The sequence below is a fragment of the Diceros bicornis genome, chromosome 18 (assembly GCF_020826845.1).
Source record: "Diceros bicornis minor isolate mBicDic1 chromosome 18, mDicBic1.mat.cur, whole genome shotgun sequence".
In the NCBI taxonomy this organism is placed as follows: domain Eukaryota; kingdom Metazoa; phylum Chordata; class Mammalia; order Perissodactyla; family Rhinocerotidae; genus Diceros; species Diceros bicornis.
In genome coordinates, this window is record NC_080757.1 from 7,344,291 (window position 1) to 7,358,920 (window position 14,630).

Consider the following 14,630-nt stretch of genomic DNA (forward strand, 5'->3'; position numbering starts at 1 on the left):
AATGGTGGGCCCCTGAGACCCAGGGCATCACAGTGGCCCTCCCCACCCACTGGTCTCTGGACATGGGCAGATGCCTCTAGGGTGCAGAGTGGGGGAGGGGAAGGCAGGCCTGAGTGGCGGGTCATAGTTCAGACCTAGAGGCCCAGAGGAAGTGTGGAGATAATCAGGTTGCTGGGGAGGGCACCCCAAAAGTCCCTGCACCCCATCGCTACTCTCCTAGGGGAGGGCTAGAGTGAGGCCCCAGAGGACTCAGGGGTGAAACATTAAGGGCTAGAGGAGGGTCAAAGTCCCCCAGAGGAGAGGCCAGGGGAGCCTTGTAGGCGGAGCAGCCAGCTGGAACTGGGCTAGGTGCCCAGCAATGGGGAGGCAGTCGAAGGGGGTAACCCCTCCCTGTTCTGGGCTTGGGGGAGGGGCACAGGGCCAGGGTGGGGCCCATAGGTGTCAGCAAAGGAAGGGCCACTCAGTGGGGACCAGAGAGTTCCAGCAGGCAGAAGAGAATCGTTATTGTGCTTATGGACACAGCAGCTCCCTGGCTCTGAGAGAGCGAGCAGGCAGTTTTTAGGCACTAGAAGATTTCTGTGATGCGGTTCTAGGTAAATGAAGGAGACTGAGTAGTCTATTGGGTCAGCTGTACCCACTGGCCAATTCAAACCCAGGCAGCCTCAGACCAGGGTCAGGCCAGGGTCTCTTGGCTGACAGAACCTGCAGCTGAGCCCCCAGGAGAGGGAGAGGGGACATGGGACTGCAAGGGAGTTGGTGACGGTGGTGAGGGTGAGACTGGGGCCTATACCCTCTCCTCACTCCCCGTTGACACTTCTGGAAGAGTGAGAGCAATCGCTCTAGATCCCATGTCTGAGCATGCTGTGCCAGGCCACCGGGCTGTGTCCCCCAGGAGTATGGCTTTCTGGGCAAAGCTGGCCCACCCCCAGCTCCTATGGAGGGGACAAGGGAAAGGAGATGTACAGGGCTGGAAGCTCTGCTCCAGGCCCCTCCTGACCCCTGCCCTGCCCCACCCAGTGGCCCGCCCCTCCTGGGGGTCACACCGTCACTTCCGTCTTGCTGGCTGTGTAGCAGGTGTGGTGGCCTGGGATGTAGTGCAGCTGCTCCACCGTGTTGTGTCTGCGCGAGGCAAAGGCCTGGCGCTTGGCTGCCGTCTGGCTCTTGCCCAGGGTGGCGTAGGAGTTATTGGAGGCACTGGGATGGGAGTGCATCTTGGTCATGCGGTAGCGGTCCAGCACGGGCGTGGACACAAAGACGTCCGTGTGTGAGATGGCCCGCGACAGGGACTGCTCTGGGAAGGCCGTCCGCTCCGGGGACAGCAGCGGGTCCTGGGAGTGCAGGCGCTCCGTGGAGAGCAGCTGCTCATCGGATAGGATGCGGTCATAGGGCATGCCGAACTCATCCGGCAGGCCCCGCTCTAGCGACAGGACCCTGTCCTGGGACATGGCCCGGATGGGCCGGCGAGGTCGCTCTCGTGGCAGCGGCTTCTGTTGGGACATCTGGATGACGTTGAGGGGGAGGGTGCCACGGGCGGCCAGGTCGGGCAGGTGCCGTCTCCGCATGTAATACTCATCAGCCTCCTTGTCAGCTGCAGGGGAAAGACAGAGAGAGAGAAGGCAGCTGGGTTGACACCACAGCCAGGACTGAGCTAGGACCCTGCAGCCCAGACAGGTGGAGGCAATGCTTCTCCATTGAATGTGCAAACCGGTGCCCAGGGGTCTTCTTAAATGCAGATTCTCATTCAGCCCTCCTGGATCTGGGGTGGGCCTGAGAGTCTGCATCTCTAATAAGCTCCCAGACAATGCTGATGCCCCTGGTCCATGGGCCAGTTTGAGTAGCGAAGAGTTAAGGGACTTCCTCAAGGTCCCCAGCAAGTTGAGGTCACGGCAGAGTGGAGGGCAAGCCCGGGCCCCTGAACTCCCGCTCCAGAGCAGCTTCAACCACACCATGGTCAAGACGCAGAATGGCTCCCCGGGTCTTGCTGAAACACCCAAGTAGCAGCCGGCAGCTTTCCAAGTCCAGAGCCTCCTTCCAAGAAAGCTGGGTTGCGGAACCAGCCTTCTGCTAGAATCAAGTAAGATGCTCCAACTAGGAGGCACTTGTGAAAATACTTAGCTGGTAACTTAGGAACATAGTGACACCTTCTCTGAAGTAACAGCCAATGCACAGGAAGCTGCCACATGGGCATCCACCCCCACACAACCACAGAATCAAGCCTCCACATACTTCACCTGTGCCCACAACATGAGCAGGGCAGAACGATCCTATATGTGCACCTCATTCAGATGCTCCACCCTTCTCTCCATCCAGGAGGCCCTCCCAAGCTCACACTGCCTGCTGCACCCTTGAACTTAACCAGCACGCGCACAAGCCTGCTCTGCCCCAAATGTCAGGAATGAGGCTTCCAACAGACAGCCTTCTAGATCTCTGCAAAATGTGGGAATGCTGACTGCTCCTCAGTTTTCCCAGAGGGTCACAGATGGGTAGATCCTGCCTCCTGAGTCACATTCCCTCATCCCAGGGCATGCATCAGATTCCTCGGGTCGTTGGGAATCACCACCTCTAGCCACAGAAACTCAACGTTCCACCTTGGAGGTGGCTGATGTGGAATCGTGGGCTGAACTTCTATCAGGGTGTGTTACCCTGTAGCTTCAAGCAAATGCTCAGCCCTGAAGTTGGGTGGTCATCAAAATAGATTTCATGGGGAATGGGGGCCGAAGGTCAGACGGTTGGAAAGCCAAGAGACAAGACCTCTCCCACCAGGTACCTTCTTGACATTGTAATATCTTAAACCTGTCAATCCCCAGAGCTTCTCCAGACTCAAATGTCAGAGCTGGGATCACTTGATGAACTGGACTCAACTGATGGAATGGGGTGCCTGTGTGGGACGAGGGGAGTCTCGGGTTCTCAAGACAGTGTTGGGCTGGGGCAAGGCTCTCTCTTGCAGTTAAACTAGTGCATGAGTTGAAGCATTGCCTCCCGTGGCAATGTGGATCTGAGGATTCCATGGCCTCTGTTCTATCTTTGGGGAAATTGGAATCAGGCCATAAAGAACAAAATAAGTGGCTTGTCTATTCTCGTCTTCATGCTACACCTTGTTCTTTGTTCTTGGGACTTTACACTGGTCCCCTCACATGTAGGGCAAGAGAATAAGACACAGGAGGATATTGTGGAAGCCCCAGAGGCAGACCCCAACCCCGGGAAAACCCCACTTACTTAGCCTCTTCAGGGATGAGTACTTGCTGGGGTGGGTCTTCACTGCAGACTCATAGGACGGGGGCAGGTGGGCCAAGTTCTGGAAGGACCGGGAGAAGGAAAGGTCATAGGGCTCGGTGGCCGATGTCAGGATGTTGTTCATCCGTGGCTTCTCTGCAAGAGAAGGAGGGGTGCATTGCGTTAGTGAGGACAATGTTTGGGGCAGGCAGGAGGGAAGGGTCTAGGTTCTATCTCTTCACTTTCTGCCTCATCCCCATCCTGCTTTCCTGGCCTCCTGTGCTAAGACACAGGTGGTGCTAGTGACTCAGTTTCCCTCATGCTCAGTTCCAGTAGGTGCTATTTTAGCTGCCACTAGCAACAATGACAGTTTGCCCTTCCTTGAATGGCAAACTCTTTCTCCCAGCACATCACTGTGCTGTCTGATGAAAATGTAAACCTGATGGAGCTGAGGGGGGTCATAAAATCACCTACTTAGGTGTGAAAGTTCTGTCCTTTCTCTAATAGCTTTAGGTAAATTTAGTTCTCAGGTTTGGAAACATCTGGGTTTGAAGGAGGGGGCCAGTGACTGGTCTTTCTACATACCCATAGAAGAACTGGGTCTGAGACCCAGCTCCACTGAGACTCCAACCCACACTGTTGTGATGTCATTTCACTTCTCACATCACCCCCTTCTGCCTTAGGCCTCTCTAATCCCCACACCTGAGTACCCACTGGGAGCTACAAAGTCATTTCCTCTTACTTCGATTCCTTTCTCTGAAGGCTCCTTAGCCATCTCTGAGCTGCTGGAGGAAAGAATGTGGGTAAAATGCTTAGCGCATTATTCCCCTTTTCTCCCTCCTTCCCTTGAAGTAGAACCTTGAGATTCCAAAATCTAAAGAGAGAGAAGGGAATGTTGTTCAATGCCAGCCCTGGGAAAAAGAATGGGAGAAGGAATGAGAGAAAAGGTGAAAGAGAGATGAGGTGAATGACTAATGAAGTGAATGAGCTGGCTGGGCTCTGGGGGCCAGATTAGGAATAGCACAGGAGTGAGGGTAGAGGAGATGCAGGTCTGGGTGAAGGAGTGGCTGTGCAGATGGAAGGATGTAAAGGAATGGAGATCTGGGGAAGGAAGATGAGCATGCCTTGGTGCTTGACTGACTTGAGGCACAGCAAGAAGTCAACAGGTAATTTCTGGGGAAACAGTGGTACCATTCCCAGAGTGAGATAGCTAGGTGGCGCTCGTTTGGCCATGTCATCCCTCCATCCTCTTTGGTTTGGGACGCCCAAGAATTGGAAGGCTTTATCTTTGGACAAATGTATCAGAGGACTGTGGCTCCCCATCCCTCTTGGCAAAGAGATTGCTGAACCCTGGAAGGCAGGAATTCTATGAACCATGGGACAAAGGGAAGCACTCCTAGCCTGGTCCAAGGGCAGCCTAAGCACAGAGAACTTGCAGCTTGTCTATCCCTTCCTGCCTTCACTGGCACTCCTAAACTGGGGATTGAGCCAGGGGAGCCCAGCCAATGAGCTGGTGTTCACGGCAGCTCAGTACATATGTGAGGGGGTGGGGGATGTTCTACATCCCCGTGAGATCAGAACATGCTGCATAGAAAGAACCTCCCTGGCATGGATTGGGACAGATGCCAGGAAGTGGAGTGGGCAGGAAGCTGGGAGCACTGCTACCCAGAGCTGGGTAATAGCCACCATCCCTTAGCTCTTGTTTCCTCATTTTTGGCCATGGTGGAGAAGAACAAACTTCCTTCTGCCTGTTGGCATCATACTGCCAACGAGGGTATCACTCAGCTCATCCATTTCCAAATGCAACATTTCTGGATGCTCTTGCCCTACACTGTTCTCCAAAACATGCCACTGAGCCAAGGCCAGCTCTTCCTTGCCTTCTGCCTCCACCTGATTGCCCTTGGCCTCTTGCTCATGCTTTCTCTCCTATTGCAGTGCCCTTCCTTATTCTTCCTTTATCCAAATTCTCCCCTTGCTCAAGGCTCTTTGCTATGACAATGTCATATCTTTTCAGCCCACAATGATATCTGGTCTTTAAGCCCCTGTTGCTCTTATAGTCAATACCACCCAATTTAGTGTCTACATGATCTCTAATCATTTGACTTGAGTTAGTCTTGTTGATCTCCAAAGATTACAATTTCCTTGACAGCAGGAGTCTTGCTTTCCAATTTTTCTGATGCCTTCATAGTGCTTGGCCCAAAATAAGGATCCAACCAATGCTCTTTGCTTAATCAAGTAGACACAGGCTCCCTCCTTTCTTAATAGTCACTCTGCCAGCTCCTGGGAAACGTGTAACATCCAAAGAAGGGATGCAGAGAAAACCCTGCTTCCACTAGGCTGTGAGCTGCTCAAGGGCAGGGACTGAGTCTCATCTGCGTTCAGCTCTTTGCACCAGGTGGGAGAGAGAAGACAGGAAGAGGAGGAGGGAAGAACGGTTCCCTCTTTTGTATTTAACAGGCTGTGCCTATGTTGGCTCCTTCTGGGGAAAACCAGATCATAGTTATTCTTTCAGAATGTTACTGAGTAAGGGGGGCATTTCTTGCTTGCCTTTTCTGGCTCCTCTTCCTGGTGCTGCTTCATTGCCAGGGGCATCCCCCAGTCTGTCTGCTCATGCCTTCTGCTTTTCTCTTTCAACCTTCTTGAACAGATTGCCCCTACTCCCATGGCTTCTGTTACTGCTTCTAAAGGGTAACTTACGTCTTCAGCTGTAACCTCCCTCCAGACTCCATGTTGGCATTTCTAACTGCCTGTTTAATGACTTTCTTGCATATCCTATGGTTGTATCTAGCTCTAGCTGTCAAGATCTAAACTCACCATCACCAACTCCATCCCCTGTACACACTGGCTGCTTTCCTGATTCTTTAGATTGTGTTAATAACTGGCCCCCATTCTTCTAATTAATCTTGGCTCTCCATTTTACTCATAATTGATTCTCATCAGTTAGTAACAACGTTTTCCCAAGTCTTTCTTCAAAATGTATCATATCAGAACCCTCCTTTCCATTCCTGCTGTCAAAATCACCACTGGTATTAGCTTCTTTTTAACTGATCTCTCTGATTTCTCCCAGTTTTAATTTTTCCTAGACCCCCGACCCTTTCACATCTTATTAAACTGTTGCTGTCATCACATATTTCCACTAGAAGCCTAGCACTGGAGGGGGACATCAAAAGAGTCCACTTCTCTCCTCCTAATTATGTTGCCCTTCAATTTCAATGCTGAAGCAGAACATAATCTGACATGAGAGTTGTAGGTCTCTCTACCCGGTGAGCTGTAGAATTTATCTTTGTTTTGAGTTTCTCTCTCACTAAAATTTAATGATGTTTTCATTCCTTCACAGCAAAGACAGAAGAATGACTGATAGTTCATAATTTATGTGGCTGTCTTATGTTCTATCAAGTCTTGAGCAGGTATCAAAAATAGTTTTTCTCTGCAGTTCCAAATGTTGTGATCTGGTGGGAGGATATTGTAACCTAAGAGGGAAGCATGGCTTGGCAACCCTTCGGCACTATGCTCACACTCCTGTGCTCTACAATTTTCAGCCTCTTCCCCTGCCAAGAAGTGGAAGCTCAGCTCACCCACTTTGGTTTTGAGTTTTATCAAATCTTAATTACTTTGAAGAGGATGGATATAGTTTACCAGGTCTCATGTCATTTGTAAATGGTACCACAAGTAGCCTTGGGCAACGGAGAGTGTTCACTTCTTGCTGTGAACATATGGAATTTATGACTGTAAAAAGTGATCTAGATTGCAAGTGAGAATGGGTTAAGAAAGGGTCTCACTCCTTCCCTTTCATGGCGCAAGATCGCTCTGATATTAGAGACAGAAACACCAAGGGCACAATGGTCTAAAAGTGAGAGTGAGGCATTGTGGCCCTGGAGGAGGGCGGACACCTGACACCCTACACCTCCTTAGCTTCAATGAGTCAGTGACCATGTGTCTGATGCCCTGCCAGGCCTCAGTAGTTAGGATGGAGCCACTTGGAATGAGGATGGAATGCAGAGCACTCTCAATCATCTCTCACCATGTGTAGGGGTCTGGGTAGCACTGCTTAAAATCGGATGGTTATACTGATGATCACCTGAAAGTTATAGAAAAGAAATTTTTAATGAAGAGTTCAAGCATTCCATCATCTCTCCACAACAACAGCACCTCTCTTGACCTCTAATATGCTTCTTTGAGTCGAAGGAAATACTTCTAAAAAACCATGGCCTTTTGATGACCTGGAAAAGTGAAGGGCAGGGAGCAGTGTGTTAGGCTCAAAGAAACTTCCCCTGCTGTTTCTGTCTCTCTCCTTCTGCATCAGGGCTTCCTCTGTCACCATGGTGACCCACCCACATCTGTGGATCTGGCTGACTAGCTAGAGAGGCTTTGTTGGGCAGGGGTGGGTAGAGGAGGAGAAGGATGGAGATTAGGGGGCATTTGGCAAGTATGCACACATAGGGTGAGGAACTGGGCAGGGGAAGTAGAACCGTTTTTTGGCGGAGGGAGGGTGTTAAGGTATGGTTAGCCTGGAAGAAGATGCCTTAACTTAAGGTGCTTATCCCATATGGGGCTTTAATTTGTCCCCCATCTTTATACACAAGTGTCTGCATACAGAGATGCAGCAAGCTGATGCAAACCTTCCCCTGCCTGGGATCAGGACTCCTGGGTTCTAGGCTTTGTCCTGCCTATAAATGACACAACCCAATATTTCAAAAACATTTATTTTAATTAATAATGCAAACGTCTACATAGATTGAACAAGCCACAAAATTAATAAAGTCAAAGTTGCCAAAGCCCGGAGTTCAAGGCATTCCAAGGGCTTCTAAAACTGAATGAAGATTCAGCTTACCACTAAAGCACACTTCAACATTGCATTATTGCTTCAATTCAACATTGCATCTTTGTTTTTCATGAGTGCATGCATCTAATTTCAACTAAAGCAAGGGGAAGAGGAGGCATGACATCTTTGCTTTAGTTTATCTAAACCATGGATTACAGCTCTGCCATCCTCTGCTAGAAGATCTGTTTCCATTTTCTTATGTCTTGTTATGGAAACCATCTTTCCTACCCTTGGCATTGCACCCTCTGGATACTCATTCTCCAGCTCCTTTACTAGGTCCTTTTTCCTCTTCTAGTCTCTTAAATACCAGTGTTCCATAAGGCTCAGGTGTGTTCATGAGGACCTCGGCTCTGCCTTCTTGCCCAAGTTGATTCTCATATCTACACCTCTAGCTTGAGGTCCATCTGGTCTGTAGGGTTAGATTTTAAACTGCTTATGGACATCTCTTTGAAATTCCTGCCCTTAGCCCAAACCATTACGTCCCAAAGTGAGCTCATCATTATTCTCCAATGCTCAAGCTTCTGTCCGTGGTACTAATATTCCATGGGCTTGGAATGTGAAACTTCAGTCATCGTTCACTATTTCCCTCCCTTCATCCTCTATATCCAGTGAGTCCTCAAATCCTGTTCCTATATCCACCTCTTAAATCCAGGCCTACAATATATGTTTTGTTCAGATTTCTCTTAGCTCTGGTCTCTGGTCATTTCTAAGATAAATCATCCTGTTTACTCCTACCAGATAAACTTTCTCATACCAATGGAATCATTACATCATTCTTTTGGTTCAGACCAGAATTTTAAATCGGATGGTTTATCTCCATGGACACTATCCAGTGGGGTGTGGATTTGGGCAGTAAGCCAGAATTTCTCACATGAAGACATTCTCCCTTCCCAAGATAGAATATTAAGTTATATCCAGGGAAAAACCATTTGCCAAAGGTTGAATCAATTCTACATTGGACTTGGATTTAAGCTAGAAGAGAGAATCCAGGAAGGGAGATAAAGGATAGATTTTTTTTTTTTGCTTTTCCTCCAGAGGCAAGGAGAAAACGAGTTTCATTGTGTTTTGTTGTTGTTGTTATCTTTTGGTTTATTTGTTTTTTAAGCAATATGGCAGCTTCAAAGAGATAGTCGCAAGAAATGAGAGAACCCATGTTGAATGGTGGACAGTGGCAGTGAGAGAGAAACACTTTTAATCTCCCATCTCAGAGTCTAGGTGTCACCAGGAAAGGGGAATAATTCATGTTCGGTTAATAATTCTTGGTAACCAACTGTGCTCCAGGCTCTGTGCTAAACACTCTCACCTACATTTTTTAAAAACTAATCTTCACAGTGATTTTAATTTGAATATGTACTATTGGCCTACTGATTTCCAGACCCTGTAAGAAACTCCTTACGTATCTTATTTGAAGTAGTCCTTATAATTTTTTTTTACAAATGAGTTTACTAACAGGATAAATGTCTTGAATTAGGTATTTTGTAGACAAGTGGAGTGCTTTTCCTTTGTTTGAATCTCACTTCAAATGTGTTGCTAACATTTGATTTTTTCCTACATTGGCATTAAGGAAAAAAATTTAAAGTATAAAGATGAAAATTAAAACTGTCCTAGGCCGGCCTGGTGGCGTAGCGGTTAAGTTAGCACGCTCTGCTTTGGCGACCCTGGGTTCGCAGGTTCAGATCCCGGGCGTGGACCGACACACCACTTGTCAAGCCATGCTGTGGCGGCGTCCCGTATAAAGTAGAGGAAGATGCACATGGATGTTAGCCCAGGGCCAATCTTCCTCAGAAAAAAGAAGAGGATTGGCAACAGATATTAGCTCAGAGCTAATCTTCCTTAAAAAAAAAAAACAAACACAAAAATCCCCCACAAAACTGTCCTAAAATAACCACTGTGACATTTTGTTATATTTCCTTTTGTTTCCCTCCCTGTATAAATTACTGTGTGTGTGTTTACATACACACACACACTTAAACAATATTGCAATGAATAACCTTTTGCATTTTTCCTTTTGCATGAGTGATTATCAGATTACAGCTTTTAACATGGAGAAATGGAGAAATCAAATATGGCGATTTGATCCTCACACTTGTGCAAAATAACACATATGTGAGGTTACTCACTGCAGCATTTTTATAGTAGCAAAAAAAAAGAAACAACCTAAATGTTCATACATATATGTACACATACACACAGAGATAAATATGGATAGCTTCCACATATGTAGACATGCTATATATACTACTTTTAATCTCTTTTCTTTATACTTAATGGACAATGTATCTTGAATATATTCTCATGTTTTGAAATATTCTGTGAAATATTTTATATGGTTTCATAATAGTCCTTTCTATAGAATACTCTATGGTATATTTGTATATATAATTTAAGTGTAATATGTTTATTTAATATATATACATTTAAGCATTCTCCTATTATTGTGTATTTAGATTGTTTAAAAGTTCAGAGGCCGGCCCCATGGCTTAGCGGTTAAGTGCGCGTGCTCCGCTGCGGGGGGCCCGCGTTCGGATCCCGGGCGCGCCGACATACCGCTTCTCCCGCCATGCTGAGGCCGCATCCCACATACAGCAACTAGAAGGATGCGCAACTATGACATACAACTATCTACTGGGGCTTTGGGGGAAAAAATAAATAAAATTATTAAAAAAAAAAAAAGTTCAGTAATGTTATCCCAAATAACCTTGAACACAAATCTTTGGCCATGTCTCATTTTCTTAGGCTAATAACTAAATGTAATGTTTCTAGATCAACACACTGCCAATTGCCTGGTGATGCAATGAAGTGGACTGATAGATTTCCTCATATTGAACCATTCATTTATTCCTGAGAAATACTTTATTTGATTTTGGTGTCTTATTCTTTCATTACAACACTGGATACTATTTGCATATATTTTATTTAATTCAGATATATTCATAAAGAAAATTCATATTTTTTTGTGCTAACATTTCAGATTTTTGTGTGAAGATAATGACTGTAATGGCAAATGAAAGCGTTTCGTCTTTCTTTATGCCTTGAAACTCTTCGCATAGCATATAAAATACCTGTTCTTTGCAAGTTTGAAGGAATGCGTCGATAAATGCCTGGTGTCTTTTGGGGAGTCCTTCTGTTAGGAGGACTGGCTTGTGTTATTTCATTGACTGCAAAACAACAACTTTGGGAGGTAGGTATTGTTATCATCACCAAATTAGAGTTCAGGAAACTGAGGTTTGGGGGGGTTGAATAATTTGCCCAACAGGTGAAGCTGGGGTGCAGACACAGGCAGATTGGCCCTAGATCTCACACCCTCAATCATTATACATACTGCCTCTCATGCTTGCCAACATTTTCCTTGCATAGCGATTCGTTCCAGTTTTCTAATTCTAAATTCCATTTGCAATTTCTGTTTTTCTTAAAAAAATCCATTGGGCATTTTAAACTTTATTAGCTTAAAACTATAATATTCCTTCAAAAGAAAATCTCCATATATGAAATTATATCCTTTTCTCATTCATAAATTTCTATATTAATGTTTTCTGGATTAGCACTTTATCCATATTATTATTCTTTTGCAAAGAGCTACCTCTTGTACAAATCAGTTCTTTTTGGTCTTCAAATCATTATTTTATGCTTTTGGATTTGTTAATTCCTGCCTCCTAATTTTCTTTGGTTTGGTTTGTTATTGTTTTCTAATTTCTGGGCTTGAATCTTTAGTCCATTTATTTTAACTCTTTTCTGTTAATAATATAAGGTCTTTAGCTCTGAATTTTCCCTGACACTATCCCATGAGTGTCGTTATGCAATGTTCTTATTGTTTTTGTGTCCTAAATGATCTGTAATTGCAGCCTTGATATTCTCTCTGACCCAAGAGCTCTACAGTAGAGTGTTGTTAAATTTCAAAGCGTTTGGGTTTGTTGGTTTGAACTTGTGCCATTAATTTTCTGTTTTATTGTATTGTGGTCAGAGAACAGGACCTGTACAATTTCTGCTTTTTGGAATTTGAAATTTCCTTTGTGGTCTTATATATGACCAGTTTTGGCAACTGTTTCATGAGTGCTTAGAGAAAAGGTATATTTTCTTTTTGTCGAGTACAAAATTGACATATATCTATTAAATCAGACACATGGAATACGTTATTCAGTTCCTCTCTATCCTCATTCATTCTTAGCCTACTTAGTTTGTCAGACTGAGGCAGGTGCATTAAACTCTCCCACTACTGTTGTGCTCCTGTCATTTTCTCTTTGTATCTGTTACAGAATTGGTTTTATGTATTTCATAGCTACATTATTCAGCACAAAAAGATTCATGATGCCTGCGTCTTCTTTGTGGCTTATATTCTTTATCAACATTAAATAACACTTTCTGTCCCATTTAATGCCTTTTTTTGCCTTTAAATCCTCTTGGTCTGATATCTGTATTGCCCACCCAGCTTTCTCTGTTTGCATTTGCCTGATAAACTTTGCCTATCTTTTTATATCTAACCTTTCTGTGTCATGTTGTTTTACGCTTGTCTCTTGACAAGAGCATACATTAAAAAAAATTACCTTATGTGCTTTGGCACTTTCTGGATTGTCTTGACAGCTAAAATCTTGATGGCTAATTCTCCTGCTCAGAAAACTGTCCTCGCTTCCATTGAAGTATCCTCTTCCTCTGCTACAGTTGTACGATATGACCCTGCTCCTCTGCACACAGCCCGAACTCTAGGTCAATCCTGATTTGACCACATGTGAATACCTAACTCAACCTGTGCCTGTTAGAGCTCCTTCTCCAGAAATTAAGAATTGTTATAAGAGAGGTGATTCTGGATCCATGACATGTAAACTAGGTAGCTATGGGCAGTCTTGTAGAGTTGGAAGAGAGATAGTCAGTCTTTAGAGACTGTGGCACATTGTATCTTCCAAAAATGGCGACAGTTATATTTCTAGTCCTACATGCTCTCCCAGAACTTTCTCATTTCCTTATTAGATAGAGTATATTCTCCTTCTCCTTGAAACTGGAGGGTCTTTGTGACTGCCTCGGTGTGCATAATGAAGCAGAAGTAACACTGCATGACTTCCACAGCTAGGTTGCAAAAGGTGATCTAACTTTCATCTGGCTCTCTCTCTTCTGGCACACTCAACCGTGGATCCCAGCCACTGTGCTGTAAGGAAGTCCAGGTCACGTGCAAAGGCTACATGTAAGGGCTGACAGCTCCAGCTAAGGTAACCATCAACAGCCAGCATCAACTGCCAGGCACATGAGTGAGCAAGACTTCAGATGATTCCAGCCCCCAGCCTTCCAGCTGCCCTAGCTGAAACATGTGGGATAGAGAAGAGCTAGCCCCACTGAGCCTTGCCCAAATTATAGATTGATGAGCAAAATAAATGTTGTCTTTACTGTATCATTTTCTAAAATTAAAATTTTTATTTTGAGATCATTGTAGCTTCAAATGCAACTATAAGAAATAATACAGAGGTCCTGTGTACCCTTTAGCCAGTGGTAACATTTTGCAAAACTATAGTACTATATCAAAACCAAAACACTGACATTGATACAGTCAAGGTACAGAACATTTCCATCACTCAGAGGATTCCTCATGTTGCCCTTTTATAGCCACTTCCTTCCTGGATCTACCCCCTCATTAACCTTTGGCAACCATTAACTATAATTTTGTCATTTCAAGAATGTTATATAAATGAATCATACAGTATGTAACCTTTGGGATTGGATTTTTTCATCAAGCATAATTCTCCGGAGATTCATCCAAGTTGCTGCATATTTGTAACAATAGTTAATTGGTTGCATCAATAGTTGATTCCTTTTTATTGCTGAGTAGTAAATATTCCATGGTGTGGATGTACTACAGTTTGTTTAACTGTTCATCTTTTGAAGGACATTTGGGTTGTTTTTGGTTTTGCAATATTATAAATAGAGCTGCTATAAACATTCATGTGCAGGTTTTTGTGTCAACATAAGTCTTTTTATTTATCTGAGATAAATGCCTAGCAGCACAGTTGCTGGATTGTATGGTAGTTGCATGTGTAATTTTTAAAGAAACTGCCGAACTGTTTTCCAGATTGGCTGTACCATTTTACATTCCCACCAGCAATGAATGAGTGATCCAGTTTCCCCTCATCCTCGCCAGCATTGATGTTGTCACTATTTTTTATTTTAGCCATTTTTAGCCATGATAGCTATGTAGTGATATCTCATTGTGGCTTTAATTTGCATTTCCCTAATGGTTAGTGATGTTGAACATCTTTTCATGTGCTTATTTTTCATCTGTATATCTTCTTCAGTGAAATGTTTCTTGATTACTTTTGCCCATTTTCTAATCAGATTGTTTGCATTTTTCCTGTTAAATTTTGAGCATTTTTTTATATCCTAGATACTAGTCCTTTGTCAGATATATGATTTGCAATATTTTCTTCATCTGTAGCTTATTTTGTCATCCTTTTAAGATGGTCTTTTGCAGAATGAAAGTTTTAATTTTGATGAAGTTCAATTTATCAATTTTTTCTTTTATAGATTATGCTTTTGGTGTCAAGTCTAAGAACTCTTTTCCTAGCCCTAGGTCCTGAAGATTTTTTGTTATTTTTCTAAATGTTTTTTAGTTTGA

The 14,630-nt window shown here is 44.6% G+C and overlaps 1 protein-coding gene across 2 annotated transcripts in view; it reads right to left on the bottom strand.

The window, feature by feature from the left end:
* Nucleotides 1-1,015: 1,015 nt before the first annotated feature.
* Nucleotides 1,016-14,630, bottom strand: part of SHISA6 (shisa family member 6) — a 282,484-nt gene continuing 268,869 nt past the window's right edge. The window contains exons 4-6 of one of the 2 annotated variants that reach the window (XM_058559700.1): nt 7,235-7,291; nt 3,217-3,369; nt 1,016-1,588 (exon numbers count right to left, since the gene is read on the bottom strand). In XM_058559700.1, the coding sequence (XP_058415683.1) occupies nt 1,038-1,588; nt 3,217-3,369; nt 7,235-7,291 (761 nt within the window). In that variant the 3' untranslated portion in view covers nt 1,016-1,037. The remainder of the gene's footprint in view (nt 1,589-3,216; nt 3,370-7,234; nt 7,292-14,630) is intronic. The other variant, XM_058559701.1, reaches the window with a different exon arrangement.